Source organism: Nannospalax galili, unplaced genomic scaffold (genome assembly GCF_000622305.1).
Source record: "Nannospalax galili isolate Female #2095 unplaced genomic scaffold, S.galili_v1.0 scaffold664, whole genome shotgun sequence".
Classification (NCBI taxonomy): domain Eukaryota; kingdom Metazoa; phylum Chordata; class Mammalia; order Rodentia; family Spalacidae; genus Nannospalax; species Nannospalax galili.
Genome location: NW_008354274.1, coordinates 3,610,380 through 3,629,604, shown reverse-complemented (window position 1 = coordinate 3,629,604; position 19,225 = coordinate 3,610,380). Strand labels below are relative to the sequence as shown.

At 48.0% G+C, this 19,225-nt stretch overlaps 1 protein-coding gene across 4 annotated transcripts in view; it reads right to left on the bottom strand.

Moving 5' to 3' along the window:
* Mad1l1 (mitotic arrest deficient 1 like 1) overlaps positions 1 to 16,995 on the bottom strand; it is a 368,748-nt gene extending 351,753 nt beyond the window's left edge. For 2 of the 4 annotated variants that reach the window (XM_029555183.1, XM_008851411.3), the window contains exons 1-4: positions 16,922 to 16,995; positions 11,607 to 11,769; positions 7,292 to 7,432; positions 3,336 to 3,515 (exon numbers count right to left, since the gene is read on the bottom strand). In XM_029555183.1, the coding sequence (XP_029411043.1) occupies positions 3,336 to 3,515; positions 7,292 to 7,432; positions 11,607 to 11,756 (471 nt within the window). In that variant the 5' untranslated portion in view covers positions 11,757 to 11,769; positions 16,922 to 16,995. Of the gene's footprint in view, positions 1 to 3,335; positions 3,516 to 7,291; positions 7,433 to 11,606; positions 11,770 to 16,921 lie in introns of those variants that run through there. The other 2 variants (XM_029555181.1, XM_029555182.1) reach the window with 2 other exon arrangements.
* Between the last annotated feature and the right edge of the window lie 2,230 nt (positions 16,996 to 19,225).

The following is a 19,225-nucleotide window of genomic DNA, read 5'->3' as shown; positions in this document are numbered from 1 at the left end:
GAGCACTATAAGACCATGTCTCAAAAAACAACAATAATAATAAGGTAGAAAGTAAATGAAGAGGACACTCAACATCAACCTTGGGCCTCCACATACTCATACATACATATGCATGTGCATACACCCATATGCATGCATATATACAAGAACACATATAAATATACACCACACACACACAAATCAGAAACTGTCCAACGGTGTGTTCAATGTTCGAGAAGTCTCTCTGAACTCAGTGATATGCACAAGGGCCTAGATGCTATGATAGGGACAGCCTGCACTGGTAGAGGACAAGTGCCGTGTGGGCGCAGGGCCAAGGAGCAGGGAGCAGATGAATAGGGGAACTGCAGGGCGGCAAGTGACAGATCAGGGTCAAGGACTGTGTGACAAGGAAGGGCTTCCCTAAGGAGGGGCCACTGAACATCTTCACTGAGGGGTATGCCAGGGTCTCCTCTACCATGGAAGGACCCAGCATGCAGGGCTAGGGACCCAGAGCAAGGCTTCGCCTGTGTGAAGCAGGAGCCAGCTCGTCTGGAAACAGATCACGCCTCCTCTCCTGCCAAGACTCGCTTCAGAAGACAGATGCAGGAACAACCTTAACATGCTCCCTGGCGCTGCAGAGGTAAAAATAACCCATCGCCCGCTCGGGAATATCTATCAAGTGGAGAAGGTGCAGGGACAGAATACCAATGATGCCATGAGGCTGGCCCCTGCCATTCTCAGCTGTTTCCTCCTGGCTCCTGTAATCTTGAACACCACAGAAGAGGGGCAGGGAGGTCAAGGGGTTCCAGCTCCTGCTGCACCCACACATGGGCAGTTACCAAACAGACTCCAGCCTTCCCTCACACTGTACCACACGCACACATCCAGGTTCAAAGGCATTTTCTGATGCTAGCAGAACTCACTGGTAATCAAAGTTATGTTAGTCTACAGGCACTTAGATCTTCTGGGAAAAAAGGAAACAGGACTTCCAGAATATTCCCCCATCCATTACAGGTAAGACAATGATGACACAGATACCCCACAGTGCCTATCAGCACAGCTCAGCAACTGCAGCAGCAACCAGAGAGCTGCACCCAGGACCACCACCTTGCACCTAGAGTCTGTCCAATGTCCAAACACAACAGTGGGGTGGGGGGAAGCCAACAGATCACACACAGAAAGCCAATGAGTAGTGCATAGGAAGTCTTGTGCCACACAGGCATAGGGGAATACAAACAACCACTCACTCAACTGTGGAAAAAAAAAAGGTGAGCCAGCCATCAACATTCAATTCACAGTTGCAGAGGCAAAGTGAGACGGGTAGGATAGCTCACTCGTGGCATCCCAACACTGCAGAGGCAGAGCCTCAAGTGTCTAGGCCAGCCTGGTCTACCTACTGAGTTTCAAGCCAGCCTGGTCTACAGAGTGAGACCTTAACTCAAACAAACAACTCAAAAACTGAAGACCTGGGACTATAGAGATGGCTCAGCGGTTAAGAACACTGACTGTTCTAGCAGAAGATCGGGTTCGAATCCCAGCACCGACATGGCAGCCAACAACTGTCCATAACTCCAGTTCCACGGGATCCGACAGCCTCTTCTGTCCTCTGCGGGCATTGCACAACATGGGAGTTACGCCTGCATGTAAGGCATAACACTCATACACATAAAAAAACAAAAATAATAAAATATTTTTTAGAAAAAAACAAAACTGAAGACCTGCCGGGCATGATGGCACACGCCTTTAATCCCAGCACTTGGGAGGCAGAGGCAGGCGGATCTCTGTAAATTTAAGGCCAGCCTGATCTACATAGTGAGTTACAGGACAGCTGTGGCTACAGGGAGACCCTGTCTCAAAAAGACCAAAAAAAAAAAAAAAACCGAAGGCCAGAGTGTTCAATACATTACTGACCCTGCAGAATGGAAAAATCTGTACTTTTACTGTGATTTCAATCTCACAAAATTAAGGTGCACCCATGATTCATTTAAAATCTCATTTTTAAATGCAGGACTGGGAGAAGGGTCAGTCACTAAAGTATTTACCATTAAACTAGAACATGAATTTGATTCTTGGAACCCATGGAAAATGCAGTGTGGTGGTGTGCACTTACAATCCCACATAGTGTATGGCGGTGTGCACTTATAATCCCACAGCATACGGCAGTGTGCACTTATAATCCCACACAGTGTGGCAGTGTGCATTTATAATCCCACACAGTGTGGCGGTGTGCATTCATAATCCCACACAGTGTGGCGGTGTGCATTTATAATCCCACACAGTGTGGCGGTGTGCATTTATAATCCCACACAGTGTGGTGGTGTGCACTTACAATCCCACACAGTGTGTAGCAGTGTACATTTGTGATCCCACACTGATGACAAAGAGACAGTCTCCCCTGGAGCTTGCTCGCTGGTCAGTCTAACCTAATCAATGAGTTTCAGGCCAGGGAGAGTTGTCTCAAAAAAGGAGGAGGGGGGCTGGAGAGATGGCTCAGTAGTTAAGAGCACTGGCTGCTCTGCAAAAGACACAGGTTCAAATCCCAGCACCCACATGGCAGCTAACAATCGTCTGTAGCTCCAGTTTCAAGGGAGCCAAAACCCTTTTCTGTCCTCCACAGGCACTACATGATATGGATGCAGTTACATACATGCAGGCATAACACTCATAACCATAAAATAAAAATAAATTTTTGAAAAAAAGTAAGTGGGAGGCTGCAGAGATGTCTCAGAAGTTAAAAGCACTTACTACTTTTGTAGAAGACATAAGTTAGGTTCCCAGCACCCACATGGGAGAGCTCACAACCACCTCTAACTCCAGTTCCTGGGCATCCAATGCCCTCTTCTGGCCTCCACAGGCACTGTACTCACATGCACATACCCACATACAGATATATACACATACATATAATTAAAAATAAAAATAAATCCTTAGGCTGGGCATGGCAGTACACATCTTTAATCCCAACACTTAGAAGGCAAAGACAGATGGATCTCTGAGATCCAGGCTAGCCTGGTATACACAGGAAGTTCCAGACCAGCTGGGACTATAGGAAGACCCTATCTCAAATAAATAAATAAACTCAAAAAATAAAAATAAAAAATGAATAAATAGATTTATAAAAAACAAGGCACCTGAGGAAAAACAGCCAAGGTTGATCTCTGGCCTCCAAAGGCATGTACACATACATGCATCAACATGTGCACACACACACACACACACACACACAGATGAAAAAAATAAAATGAAGATGTCACACTGTCACTGTGCTGAGTTGAAAGTGAACTTGTTCTTTTTTCTTGCAGAACAGTCACTAGCCACAGGGTGAGCCTGGGACCCAGGCGCAGGCCTACGCTCACCTCACTGGCAGCGGCTAGGCCGTCCTCCTGCTCCCGCAGCTGCTGGCTGGTGGCATCCAGGCTTTGCTTACACAGCCTGTGGCGCTCCAGCTGCTCCCGCATCTTCTCCTCTGCCTCAACCTCACGCTCCTGGAGCTGCCGAATGCGTGCCAGGAGCTCCTGGTTGCGGTCCACCTCACGCTGTGGAGAGGGAAGAACTTGGTCAAGGGGGAGTGGGACACAGAAGAGCCAGGCAGGCCACAGCCACAGAAAAACGGGTCAGGACGAGGCCTGGGACCTGGGTGCCAGGGCTCCTGGCACAGGGCAGCAAGGCAGCTCCTACTGAGAGGCACTTGGCATGGATCACACTACATGCTTCTCACACCGTCTGCTCACAGCCTCTGTCTTTGCGGGAGGAGACAGAGCATGGAAAATCTACAATTCAGACTTGACCTTGAAATGAAGCTGAGCTTCTGCAGCGCCAGCAGATCTCGTCTGTCCACCCTGGGGCATCATTAGAATGCATCGACACTCTCCACAGAGAGGGGAGCTAGAGCATGGAAGAAGCATGACAGCTGCCTGCAGGCTGGATCACAACTGCCCCAAGTGTCTATCATACACACACCTTCAGGACCACCACGCTAACCTCCACGAGGTTTAGGTGGTGCCCACTGGTGAGCACCAGACAGTACTGAGGTACAGACCTCCTGACCTCTACCACAGGGACCTGAGGTGGCGATGTCAGCCTTGGAGAAGGGACCACAGAGCAGGAGCTGGTGTGAGTGCTTCAAGAGAAGCTGTCCACACACTCTCCCTCTACAGCCACCAGGAACTTCAGCAGGTCTACCGAACAATGGCGGAAGCCACCCGTGTCCAAACACTGCAGCCCCAAACAGTGGAAGGATTAATGCAAGCACCCAGAACCACAGTCTCTGTCAACAGGGAAGACTAAATCAAACCTCAAAGGGACCCCAGGGCACGGCAACTCATGCAGTCCAAACAGCCAGGGGACTCTTCTGCAAGTCGGAAAAGGCCCCTTTGTGAGGGGCTGGGGATGACTCAGGGATAGCAAGTGCTTAGCATCCGGGAAGCCCTGGGCTTGAGATGGGACAGGGGGAGAAAAGGAAGTGGCATGGATCAGAGAGTACTGCTGGAGCCAGAATATACTTTTGGCGGGGGGGGGGTTGTTGAGACAGGTCTTGCTGTAGCCACAACTGACCTGCTCTGTAGACCATGTTGGCCTTACACAGATCCACCTGCCTCCCGAGTGCTGGGATTAAAGGCATGTACTACCGTGTGGGTTCAAAATATGCTCTTTACTGGCACGGCCAGGTAAATGCAGAAGGAAGGTTAGGTCAGACATGGCCTCAGACTTCAGAACCTAGGTCTCACAACCAGAGGCTACTTCCACGTACGAAGGCCACCTGACCTGTCTTACCTACCACCAAATGGGCCACTCCTGAAAAGCCACTGTTGATGTCAAACCTCCAAGGGACAATGTGACAACACCCAGTGCTGGTGGCTCCCCTACTCCTTAGTGTGTCCTGCCTGAGGGCAGGAAAAGAAGGGACCTGGGGGGTCATGCTCTGTCACCCCCGCTGCACCCTTGGTCTTCCCCAAGAAGAGCCTTCCAGACCCAGCAGTCATACATTACTCAAACATCCTCCACCCAGCAAGGCCACCGTCGATGCACACTGGGGTTCCACAGACAAAAGGCAAGGCCCTGTGCTCAAGAGACTCTGCCCAGGAACACCAGGAGCTCCAGACTGCGGCCTCTGACTGAGAGCCAGGACTATGTCAACAACACAGCACTTCCCATGGGCTGAGGGCCCCACTGGAACCTATCCACTGTGATGATTAATACTGACTGTCAACTTGACAGGATGTAGAATTATCTAGAGACACACCTTTGGGCTTGTCTGTGAGGGTGTTTCCAGAGGTTTAACTAAGGGGGGAAGACCCACTCTGAAAGTATCCTATCATCTGAAGTAACTGAATAAAAAAGAGAACGCGAGCTGAGCAGCAGCATCCATCTCTCTCTGCTTCCTGACTGTGGATGCCATGTGACCAGCTGCCTTATGCTCCTGCCACCATGCCTTCCCACCATGATGGACTGCACCCTCAAACTGTGAGCCAGAGTAAACCCTTCCTTCCTTAAGTTGCTTTTGTCTGGTATTGTGTTACAGCAAGAAAGAAAGTGATCAATACAGAACCCTAACAAGGGAACTTCAGCCTCAACTCACCGAGCCAGGAAAACCCACCAGGACCAGCACTCTCAGGCTCAAATTGACACAAGGAGGGCACCAGCCATTTCTATCAGGACAAGGAAGGTTGTGATGGGGACATCGGACAAGAACAGGCCAAATGGCCGTCATTAGGAAAGATGAGAGAGGTCACAGACTTTGAGGGTCAATGCTTTGCCTGAGTCATAGTGGCACTTCCAGAGCTGGCCAACTGAAGCAGGGGCTGAGAATATAGCTCAGTCTGTAAAGAGCTTGCCTTGCAAGCATGAGGACCTGAGTTCAATTCCCAGAACCCACATAAAAAGTCTGGATGTGGGGGCTGTAGAGATAGCAGTGGTTAAGAGCACTGGCTGCTCTTGCAGAGGACCCAGGTTCAGTTCCCAGCACCCACAGAGCAGTTAACAACCATTCATTACTTCAGTTTCAGGGGATCCCTCTTCTGACCTCCAGAGACACTACACACACGATACACTTACATACCTCAGGTAAAACACTCATACACACAAAATTACAATAAATTTAAAAAATTTTTTTTAATAATTTTAAAGGCTGGGGCTAGAAAGTTGGCTTAGTGGTTAAAAGCACTGGTTGTTCTTGCAGAGGACCTGAATTCAATTCCCAGCATCCACGTGGTGGTTAACAACTGTCTGTAATTCCAGTTCAAGAGGAATCTGGCGCCCTCTTCTAAACTCTGCAGGCATTACATAACACAAATGTATTTACATACATACAGGCAATGCACTCATATACATAAAATTAAAATAATAAAAAGTTAAAATAAATAAATAAATAAATAAATAAATAAATAAATAAATAAATAAATAAATAATTTTAGAGGCTGGAAAGGTGGCTTGAGGGATAAGGGCACTTGCTGTTCTTCCAGAGGACCTGGGTTCAACTCCCAGTACCCATATGGCGACTCTGTTGTCCTTTTTTGACCTTTGCAGGCACTGCACACACACCAATAAATATACCAACAAAATGTACATTTTGTACAAAAACACTTGTACAAATAAAAATATCATTTAATTTTTTTTTAAGTCTGGGTGTGGTGGTGCTTATAATCTCAGCCTTGGGGGAGCAGAGAGAGGAAGATCTTAAGTCTTCCTGGCCAGCTGGCCTGGTCTAATTGTTGAGCTGCTGGCCAGTGAGAGACCCTGTCTCAAAGGAGGTAGATGGCATTCCAGAGGATGCCAAGATCACCCTTCAGTTTCCTGTACTTACATGTATACCTGCACAATGCATGCGCACACACAAACACACACACACACACACACACACACACACACAGAATTAGAGGTTCCTGCCCTGTACCTGCCCTATCTGCCAAGCCATGGGGCTAGGTTCCTCCAGACTGGCCATCACAGGGGCGATTTCATGAGCCTCTGGCAAGCCCCTCACACAAGTCCAAGACTTCCTCTGTCAGCCCCACAGCACCTGGCATTTCTGCCAGACCTGCATTCCAATTCTTTGGGAGAAAAGAAGCAGAGGCCTTGCAGAGGCAGGTCTGCTCACCTCACAACCTCACTGAGCAACAGACACATCAAAGACACCCTCTGAATACACCCCCACTTCAAACCACCGTTCTCCAACCCTGCCAACAACAGAGCAGCGGCATCAGGTGGCCACAGAGGAACACCCTAGCACCTCAAACCCTGCTGGCAGGGTCCTGACTCCATGCAGCCTGGCTGGTGCTGCATGCAACCCCCTCCTCCCAGAGCTGGCTGGACACACCTCGTAGTTCCTGGCGCTGGTGTTGGCAGCTCTCTCCAGCTCCACGCGAGCCCTCTTGTGACTCAGCTCCATCTGCATCTTCTCCCGCTCCACCTGGATGAGGTAGGACTTGGAACGGATCTGTTCTGCTCTTTCCTCCAGCTGAGAAAAGAGAAAAGAGAAGGCTCAGTGGCCACATCAAACAAGGCAAGTGGCAGCTTATAATCCCAGCACATGGGGTGCTGAGACATACATAGCAAAACCCAGTCTCAAAATAAAAACTGCCAGGTGTGATGGCACATGCCTTTAATCCTAGAACTTGGGCAACAGAGGCAGGGGGATCTCTGTGAGACCGAGGCCAGTATGGAATCCATAGTGAGTTCTGGGTCAGCCAGGATTATACAGTGATAACCTATCTCAAAAAAGAAAAAGAAAAAGAAAAAACAGTAACGGGATTAGTTCAGTTAGTAAAGTTCTTGTTGCATAGGATGGACAGTGTTCATTATCAACCTGACAGATTCTAGAATGACCTGGAAGACAGGGCCTCTGGGCAACTCTGTGGGGTATTATTCTGATTGTGTTAACTGAGATAGGAAGACCCAACCACTGTGCACTGGCTGGGGTCCTGGACTGAATAAAAAGGAGAAAGTGAGCTGAGCACCAGCATCCATCTCTCTACTTCCTGACTGTGGATGCCATGTGAGCAGCTGCCTCATGTACCACCATGCCTTCCCTCCACGATGGACCGCACCCTCAGACTGTGAGCAAAATTAATCCCTTCTGTTGCTTTTGTCAGACGATTTTGTCAACAGCAAAAGGACAAGAAGCTAAGGCATCACACATGCATGAGGACCTGAGTTTGGATCCCCAGCACCCACGTAAAAGAAAATGCCAAAGGCAGCAGTGCACACCTGTAACCCCAGCACTGAGAAGGCAGACACAGATCCTGGGGCTCGCTGGCCAACAAGTCCAGACAAACTGACAAGCTCCGGGGTCAGTGAGAGATCCTGTCTCAAAAAAGCAAGGCAGAGAGTGATTGACAACAGCACACAACATCAACCTGTGGCCTCTACATAAGCACGTACATGTACACACACAAAAAGAGGAGAGCTGGGTGTGGTGGCGCATGCCTTTAACCCCAACAGAGACAGGCAGATCTCTGTGAGTCCAAGGCCAGCCTGGTCTACACAGCAAGTTGCAGGTCAGCTGGGACTACAGGGAGCCCCTGTCTCAAGAAAAAGAAAGAAAGAAAGAAAAAATAAGAGGAAGAAGCCAGAAGATGGATTTACGATGATGCTGTGCAAGTCTGTTTTAGGAAAAAGGCCACATTAGTTTTCTATAGCTATCTAACAAGCTACCACAAAGATGGCAGCTGAAATCAACAAAAGCACAACTTGAAGGGTGTGGAGGTCAGAAGTCCACACACCCAGGACTAAATGTCTTATCATGAGCTCTAGGCTAAATTCTAGCAGGTCAGGAGTTGGGCTGTCTGGAGCTCAGGACTCTCTGCAAAGCCCACAGTTAGAGCACAGAGATCCACTTCCCTGCTGGGCTGTTAACCTAGGCTGGTGTTGGCACCTTGAACCTGCCCATGTCCCTCATCATGGGCTCCTCCCTCCCTCTCCTGAGTGTGATGGCTAGGCTGGCCTGCAACTCAGGATCCTCTGAGTGAGACAGACAGATAGATGATTGATAGATAGATAGATAGATAGATAGATAGATAGATAGATGATAGATAGATAGATAGGACAGACAGAAAGACAGACTTTTTTTTTAAAGGGGCTGGAAAGATGGCTCAGCAGTTAAAGTGCACTGGTTGTTCTTATAGAAGACCCAGGTTCGAATCCCAGCACCCACGTGGTACCTAATAACTGTCTGTAACTCCAGTTCCAGAGGATCCGACACCCTCTTCTGTCTTCCTTGGGCACTGCATGACAAGGGTGTACTTGCATAAATGCAGGCACACATAAAAGAATAAAATTTTTTTTTAATCTTTGCCAAGTGTGGTAGCGCACGTACCCCTTTAATTCCAGCACTCAGGAAGCAGAGGCAGGAGGAGCTCTGTGAGATAAAGGTTAGTCTGGGCTACATAGTGAGTTCCAGGCCAGCTGTGGCTATAGGGAGATCCTGTCTCAAAAACAGTTTTTTTTAACTTTTATGTTTGCCTGCATGTATGCAAGTGCACCCACGTCATGCAATGTCCATGAAGATCAGAAGAGGGCATCAGATCCCCTGGAACTGGAGTTACAGATGGTTGTTATCTGCCATGTGGGAGCTGGGAACCAGACCCAGGTCCTTTGCAAGAGCAGCCAGTGCTCTTAACCACTAAGTGATCTCAACAGCCACAATTTAAAATAAAAATTTCAATTAAAGGTGTGCGCCACCATGCCCGACTTTTTTTTTTAATTTATTTATTTTATGTGTATGCGTGTATTGCCTGCATGTAGTAAGTGCATCCATGTTGTGCAATGCCCACGGAGGTCAGAAGAGGCTGTCGGATCCCCTGGGACTGGAGTTACGGACAGTTGTTAGCTGCCACGTGGGTTCTGGGATTCAAACTCGGATCTTCTGCAAGAACAACCAGTGTTCTTAACTGCTGAGTCATCTTTCTAGCCCCCAAAAAGACACTTTCAAAAGATCTAATATTGGGGAGCCGGGCATGGTGGCACATGCCTTTAGTCCCAGCACTGGGGAGGCAGAGTGGTGCTCTCTGTGAGTTCAAGGCCAGCCTGGTCTACCTAGTGAGTTCCAGGACAGCTGGAGCTACAGGGAGACACTGTCTCAAAAAAAAATTAAATTAAATTAAATTTTTAAAAAAGATTTAATATTGGATGAAGAAACACTAATACATCTTTCAATTCCCATCAACGAAGCTCCCTCATTCAAAGGAGGGCCAGGAACATATGGCCACAAATGGCCAAAACGCAGAGAGTAAGAGTCTGCCGAGTGTGGGTCCTTGGACAGAAATCCTATATTGAGGTCCACCCACCCAGGGCTGAGGGACCATTGCAGAAGAGGGGGCAGAAAGATGGTCAGAGCCAGGGAGGAGGTGCATGACCATACGGAAATGGTCCTACAGGTGCTAAGGACCCCTCTCATACAAATCTACAGCAATGTGTAAGCATGCACAAGACTTAGGCAAACTAAAACCCAGCACAGAATTGTGGAAATGAACAGCAAGTCCCAATCGAAGAATTATTACTGCTGGGTGAGGAAGAGTAGATCTTCTTGAAGGGAGAGACTCTAGATAGGCTGGCTGACTAAACCCTAGTGGATGAACTTGCACTGCAGGACACTAACTTTACATAATAGGCCTTAACACAAATGACAGAATGTATGAACTCCAGTGGGGGGCTATGGGACGGTGTCAAAGGGGAAGGGAAGAGGGGATATAAAGATGATTTTATGTATGAAATACACAAAATTTCAATTTAAAAATTTTTTTTAAAGATTTAAAATCAGACATAGTGATACATGCCTTTAATCCCAGCACTTAGAAGGCAGAGCCAGGCAGGTCTCTGAGCTGGCGGCTAGCCTGGTCTACGTAAGGGTTCTGGGCCAGCCAGGGCTACATAGTGAGACCTTATCTCAAAAAAGAAAAAAAAAAAAATCTTATCTCAAGATAAATGAGTGCCCTTGCCAACAAAAAAGCAGTGTGCAACCTAGTGCCATAAGACTGATTCAGTCAACAAACCAAAGCTCACAAACATCTTCCTTCTGTGGAGCAGTACATGAGCCTCACCAGGGCTCCCAAAGCAACAGAAAGCCCCTGGCTCATCACAGAATGCTCCAAAGCACAGAGGGCGGGCAGGAAAGAAAGACAGGAGCCGGAGCCAGGGATCAGCATGGTGTGGTGACGTGCACTGACAGATGTAGGCAAGGCTGAAACGGCACTGCCCTCCTTGGACCCAGGCACCCTAGCCCCAACTAGGACTGAACTGGTGTCACTTAGACCCTGTAGCTCTTCAGGAAACCTGGTCTTCTTGTGACTGGTAACATTTCCAGGAATTAGAATAGAAATTAAAACTAGAAATCACAGTAAACTTCTGTCAGCATAAATCACCCATAGGCAGATGTTCAATCTGTGAAGTGCTTGAGGATCTGAGTTCAATCCCCAGAAAACATGCAAAAAGCCAACCACCCCTACCCAGGGGCTAACAGAGTGGTCTCTAGCTATGGTGGCTCAGGATAAGCCCTGGATTCCAGCTACTGCTCCAAGGGAAAATATGAAGTGTGTGCAGGACACTCAGTCAGCCCACATCACTGCACAGGACTTAAGAAGGCCCCATCTGGGCCAGGCGTCTCCCCGGACACCCACCCCAGCAGAGTAGCTCACCTGCATGCTCTGCTGGTACTGCATCTGCAGAGATGCTGGGGCAGAAGTGGACAGATCCAGGCCAGATCCTCCTTCCACTCGCTGAGAAATGAAGTTGTTCAGAGACCTCAGCGTGGACAGGACAGTGGTATTCTCTCCCAGGTCCTCCATGGTGACGCTCCTTCTGGGGACAAAGCAAGTGTCAGAGCCAGCCTTCCACACACTACTGCCTCCCATCAGCAGGGCTTGTGCACAGCCGACTCCCCTAAGGCCCTCGGAAAGCCCACAGTCATGTTCTTCAGAGCTAACTGGGAGCCCAGGATGGCAACATAGCAGAGAGGAGATGAAACACAAAAAGCACGCCATATGTGGGCCAGGCGTGGTGGCACACACCTTTAATCCCAGCACTCAGGAGGCAGAGGTAGGCAGATCTCTGTGACAGCAAGGCCAGCCTGGTCTACATAGCAAGTTCTAGGCTAGTCAGAGCTACAAAGAGACCCTTTAAAAAAAAAAAAAAAAAAAAAAAAAAAAAAACAGGAGGCTGGAAAGATGGCTCAGCGATTAAGAGTACTGGCTGTTCTTGCAGAAGACCTGAGTTCAGTTCCCAGCACCCACATGGGGCCTAACAACCATGTGTAACTCCAGTTGCTGGGATCCAACACCCTCTTGTGATCTCCATGGGCACTGCACAACATGGGTGCACTTAGATACATGCAGGTAATACACTTATACTCATAAAGTAAAATAAAAACAGGGGCTGGAGAGATGGCTCAGCAGTTAAGAGCACTGACTGCTCTTACAGAAGAACCAAGTTCAGTTCCCAGCACTCACATGGCAGCTACAAACCATCCTTAACTCCAGTTCTAGGGGAATCTGAAGCCCTCTTCTGACCGCCACAGCACTGCACAACATGGGTACACTCACATACATGCAGGCAATATACTAATACACATAAAATAAAAATAAATATTTTTAATAAAATAAATAAATAAAAACAATAAATTTTTTTTTAAAAAAAAACAGGCTTGGGCCAGGTATGGTGGCACACACCTTTAATCCCAGCACTTAGGAGGCTGACGGTGAATCTCTGTGAGATCAAGGCCAACCTGGTATATGTAGTGAGTTCCAAGTCAGCTCAGACTACAGAGAGACCTGTCTCAAAAACACCAAAAATATAAATAAATAAATAAATAAATAAATAAATAAATAAATAAATAAATAAAAGCAAATAAAATTTAAAAACAAGAAAACGAAAACTTGGCCACCTGCCTACCACACATGCCCCTCCCTTCTCCCTCCCCCAGCCCAATAAAAAGGTCCCCAGTCTGTACAGAAGTGGTCTCACTGCCTGCATGGTTATGGCCCTTCTCAGATTTTCCCAAATAAACCTGCCTCCACTGCTGAGCCAATTTCCAAATCCTTTGTTTCCCTTCTAGTCTCTAACAGAGTACAATCAAGGACACCCAACATCAACCATATGTGCCCATACACATAAGGACACATACACATGGCCTCTATGTACGCCCACACACTTGGGCACCCATACATACATGCCTGCCCATTACACACAAACACACACACAGACATAAAAGGAGTCTGGGCCTGAGTGACTCTGAAGTTGACATGTGTGCAGCCAGCCCTAAAAGGGGCCTCAGCTAAGGAGCCAGAGAGAACCTGGCAGCCCAACCCTGTGGTTTGTGCAGTCTCCCGAAGGCCCAGCACCAACTAAGAGAGGTGAGCATCCCAGGCACACTTGGAGCCAAAAGGCATGAACTCTACAATGTGTATGTTTAATCCCCTCAGGACCAGGCAGCTCTGGTTGACTTCCTGTAAATCAGATTAAGAGGACACCATCAAATCCTTTTTTCTTTTAAAGATAGGCTCTCAAGTAGCTCAGGCTACCCTCAAGCTATAGTCCAAAGATGGCCCTGAACTCCTGAAGCCCTGCCTCTGCCTCCCAAGTGCTGAGATTATAGGCCAGTACCATCATATTGAGCCTTCTAAAAAGGAAAGGTGAGTGAGGCATGATGGTGCGCCCTGAAACCCCAGGACTCAGGAGGTTGAGAATGAAGTTCACACGTTCTAACGTACTACGCATTCAGGCTACACAATGAGACCTGGTTGAAAAAAAGAAAAGAGTCAAAATGGTAGGATGGTTCAGTTATAAACTGCCTGCTTTATAACTGCCTGTTTGCTAGCACAAACCTCAGTTTGATCCCTAAAGTTTAAAAAAATCAAGCTGGGCATGGTGGCGCATGCCTGTAGTCCCAGCACTTAGGAGGCAGAGACAGGCGGATCTCTGTGAGTTCAAGTCCAGTCTGGTCTACATAGTGAGTTCCAGGCCAGCTGGGGCTACAGGGAGACCGTTTCAAAAAGACCAAAAAATAAAAAATTTTAAAAAATTAAAAAATAGGTTTGGGTGTAGTAACCAGCACTCTGGAGGCAGAGGCAGAGGCAGGCAGATCTCTGTGAGATCGAGGCCAGCCTGGTCTACACAGTGAGTACTAGACCAGCTGGGGCTACAGGAAGATCCTGTCTAAATAAATAAAAGCAGGGCATATTTGAAATCTCAGCACTGGGAGAAGAGACAGGTTGATCCCTGCGGCTTGCTAGCCAGCCAGCCTAGCCTACCTGGTAAACTCCAACCCAGTAAGAGACCCCGTCTCAAAAAAATAAGGTGGATGGCACCTGAGCAATGACAGCCGAGGCTGTCCTCTGGCTTACACACACACACACACACACACACCACACACAACCACACACCATACCACACCACACACCCACACCACATACCACACACCACATACACCAGACACACAATCTTAGTTTGCAAGTCAAAAGCACCTCTAACTCAAGCACCTGAGAGACCAAATACAATCAAACCCTGTCTCAAAAAAACAAGAAGGGCTGGAGAGATGCTCAGAGGTCAAGAGCACTGACCCCTCTTGCAGAGCACCCAGATTCAGTTCCCAGCACCCACATGGTGACTAACAACCATTTTTAACTTCAGTTCCAGGGGATCCAACATACTCTTCTGGCCTCTACAGACATTAGATGCATGGGTGTTAAGTACATACATGCATGCATGCAAAACACTTGTACACTAGGGGCTGGAGTGACAACTCAGCAGTTAGAGCGTTGATTACTCTTGTAGAGGACCCGGGTTCAGTTCCCAGTACCTACATCGGGGCTAACAACGATCCATAACTCCAGTTCCAGGGGTTCCAACACCCTCTTCTGACCTATGTGGGTACTGCACAACACAGGTGCACTTACATACATGCAGGCAATATACCCATACACAAAAAATAAAACATTCATACATTTAAAATAAAATAATCAAAATTTTAAAAAGAGGGTGCTAGAGAAATGGTTCAGCAGTTAAGAGCCCTGGCTGCTCTTGCAGAGGACCCAGGTTCAGTTCCCAGCACCCACATGGCAGCTAACAACCATCCATCACTCCAGAGGATCCAAGGCTCTCTTCTGGCCTCCATGAGCATTGCACAACATAGATGCACTTACATACATGCAGGCAAACACTAATAAAAAAAATTTTTAATTAAAAAATCAAACAAAAATCAATAAAGATTTTTTTAATTTAAAAAGAGAGACTTTGAGTTTGTGTCTGGATTTTGCAAAGCAAAAACAGAAGGGACAGGAACAAACTTGGGCCTGCAGTGGGCAGCAGCAGATTGCTGCTCTCCAAGCCCAAGGCCTCCTATTTGCCAAGATCAGACCAAGGTTACTTTCTGTCCTCTCAACAGATCAACCTGAAAGCCCACCCTGTAACACACAAGAACCCAGTATCTTCAACTCCCTAGAGCCAGGCCACTTCACATGCAGCTAAGGCTCCAGTTCAAACAGTACCCGCTTGGCCCTGCATAGTGGTACATGCCTTTGATCCCAGCACTTGGGAGGAAGAAGCAGGTGGATCTCTATGAGTTCAAGACCAACCTGGTCTACATAGCGAGTTCTAGGTCAGCCAGGGCGGCATAGTGAGACTGTCTCAAGAAAAAGACAAAAACTGCATGTTCTCCATTGGAACCCCAACCTTCTAGACACTGGGCAGGGAAGGGGGAGGTGTGTCAACTGCTCCGGATGGTACCTGAGCTGGGAGTCAGGCACACTGTCCTTAGGACATCAGCCAAGGTACATTCCCCAAAACTGCTGAGTACACTCCCCAAACCTGAAGAAGTAAGCAGGATCAAGGCCTGGTGACACAGGTCTGTCATCTCAGCTATTCAAGAGGCTGAAGCAGGAAAAACACAAGTTCAAGGTCTGTCTGGGCTACAAAATGAGTTCAAGGCCAGCCTGTAAAACTCAAGTGAGACCTAGTCTGAAAATAAAAGGTAAAAAGAGGGCTGAAGGCTGGGCCTTTAATCCCAGAGACGGGTGGATCTCTGTGAGATAGAGGCCAGCTCCAACTACAGAGTTCAAGGTCAGCTGGGGCTACAGAGAGACCTGTCTCAAAAAGACCAAGGGAGGGGGGCTGAAGATGTAGCTCAGTGGTCTAGCATTTACATACCACGTATGAAGCCCTAGGATCAATTCTCAAGGTGGGCGTGGGGGGGAGGGTGGCTTGGGTAAAAGCACTTCCCATCAAGTCTGACAATCTGAGAACTCTTGTAACTTGTCCTCTGACCTCCACAGGCACACTAGCATTGCTCTCCATGCAGGCAAAAAGAGGCCTGAGGATGTACATCAATGATAAGAGCGCTTGCTTATCAAGCACGAAGTCCTAGGTTCAATCCCCAGTACTGCCAAAAATAAGTTGGTCTCAAGACATGGCTCAGCGGGTAAAGGAGGTTGCAGCTAAGCCTGAAGCCCGGATTTTGATTCCTGGGCCCTACATAGTGGAAGAAGATAGTGGAAGAAGAGTACCAACCCCACAAGTAGTCCTCTGACCTCCACAGACACACTGTGGCATGTTTCTTTCTCTCTCTCTCTCTCTCTAGTTGGGACCGCACATGGTATATGCCAACTGTATGAAGAGGGGGAGAGAGACACACACACACACACACACACACACACACACACACACATCCATGCATAGATGTGAAAAGAGAGCTTGGGGCTGTACCTCAGTGGTAGAACACTTGCCTAGTATTCATGAAGCCCTAGGTTCAATCCCCAGTATTTACCAAAAGTAAACATATAAAATGGGCTGGAGGCATGGCTCATCCGGTAAAGGCACTTGCCGCCAAGCCTGAAGACCTGAGTTCGCGCCAGGTCCCGCGATGTCCGGACCCCGGAGCGCCGGCACCGGGCAGCTCCGTGCGGGCCTCTACGGCCCCCGCCCTCCCAGTGCACCGCAGCCCCAGACCCACCGCACTAACCTCAGCACTGCGCTCCAGCCAGTCGCGCCGCAGCTCGGATCTCCCTCCTCTTCGCCGGCGCCTGCGTCTCGCGAGACTCGAGCCCTCAGACCTCGCGAGATCTAAGAAAGTAAGACGTAAAGAACCGAATCTAAGCGCCGCCAGTGTGTCCCGGCACTGCGTGTGGAAACACACAGCCGGTGACGTTGAAGGACCGCAGAAGGGACCCCTCGGAAGGTCCGGGTGTCCCCCGAGGGGCGCGCTTCCACCCTGTCACCGCGCACCGTAATGTGTGGACTAGAACCGCCCTCAAACTTTGGGAATTTGATTTTCCTCTTACTCTTGCTACTCTAGTGCTGTTTGGGGGAGGGTTGAGGAAGCATGTCACCATTTGCTGGGTTTTCTTTCTTACCTTAGGCACAGTATCTTACTCTATGTCCCAGGCTGGCCTGGAACTTTAACAATCCACCTGTCACAGCCTCCTAGTGCCGGTGTTACTGGCTGCCTGGTGACGCTCCCTTTGGTTATCAGAAGCAATGAATCCCGAGAAATTAGACTTCCCCTGTGAATCTCCCGGGAGAGGAAAAGGCTGAAGCCCCTGGAACAGCCAGAGGAGCAACTTGTCTCCAAGAAAAAGAGTGACAGTTTGTTAGCTGACTTTGCAGGAGAGACTTACAGCAGAGGCCATGCTAGGCAGGGCTGCACCTTGGACAGCGACCTCCCTTGCTGTCTGTGTAAACCTTACCTACCTGTTAGGGTCCAAAGCCGGAGCTAGGGAATGGCCACGCTGAATAAATCTCCTTTCTCTGTTGTTCACTATTAATTTAGCTCTTTTAAATTTTATTTATTTATTTCATGTGTATGAGCGTTTTGCCTGCATGTATGTAATTGTACCTGTGTCGTGCAATGCCGCGGGAGACCAGAAGAGGGTGTCGGATCCACTGTAACTGGAGTTACAGATGGTTGTTAACAGTCATGTGGGTGCTGGGAACTGAGTCCTCCGCAAGCACAACCAGTGCTCTTAACAGGTGAGCCCTAATTTAGCCTTTTAAATTATGGAGGACGGGTGTCCAAACCTGGCTTATTGGGGCACAGGTTGTAAACCCTAAATCTAGCAACACTGTAGTTACAAGTATGTGCCACCATGCTCACCTGTTTGTTTTCAGGGATTTTTGTTGGTTTGCTTTTTGTTTTGGTATGCTAACCAGATCTGCCGCTGAATTACATTCCCAGCCTTTTTTTTTTTTTTTTTTTTTTTTTTCAATTTTGAGACAAGGTCTTGTTTAGTTGCTTAGGCTGGCCTTGAACTCACTATATAGCTCAGGCTAGCCTTGAACTCCCGATCATCCTGTCTTGGTGTCCCAAATCACTAGTGTTACAGGTGCATGATAACATGGTCAACTCTTCAGTGTTTTCTTAAATTCAGTCTTTTACTTTTCTCTAAGCCCATTGAAAATGCAAACTGTATCTCCCAGTACTCCGCATTCCCATAGAGCATTGGGATCCTTGCCTGAACGGTACAGTGGAGTGCAAGTCAGATCAATCCCCAATTATGGTAAGGTATTTGCATCCTTGACCATGGAACCCTGCAGAGAACAGTGCACAGTGTATTTCTGAAAGCAGTGGACCTTTTGTGAATCAAAGTTCCCAGAAAGAAATTATGCCACCAACTGAACCTTCTGCAATGTTGATTGATTAGAACCTTAGTGATCGTGGGGAGTTTAGAATGCTGCAGATTCAAAGCCTAATTACAATTTATCTTGGACCATCTTTAGCCCCCTAAATAGCCATTCCTTGTCTGACCTAACATCCTGTAACTAACAGATTAAAAACCTTTTGTGCCGGGCGAAGTGGCACACGCCTTTAATCCCAGCACTCAGGAGGCAGAGGCAGGCAGATCTCTGTGAGTTCAAGGCCAGCTACATAGCAAGTTCCAGCTGGGGCTACAAGGACACCCTGTCTCAAAAAGACAGAAAAAAAAAGGGGCTGAGTGTCATCAAATAGCATCTGAGGCCTATAACACAGATTTCACCACTTTGCTGTAACTGCCTACTTAATATGTTTCCATCAACGTATTTGAAATGTCTTGATTTATATCTTTCTTTGTTCTGTTACTATAAAAACTTCAAACTGTTACCAAGTTGAAACAACAAATTCTGAGTAACCTAACCCTATATTCCCAGGTCATAATCATTCAAATTTGGATCCAGAAGAAACTCATCCCCTTTGAGGTGAGAGTTCTGTTTTTTACATCAACGGTTGTGGCACCCAGAAGTGGGTGGGGGAGGGGGAAGCTCTGAAAATGATCCCCCTTTCACCAGGGGA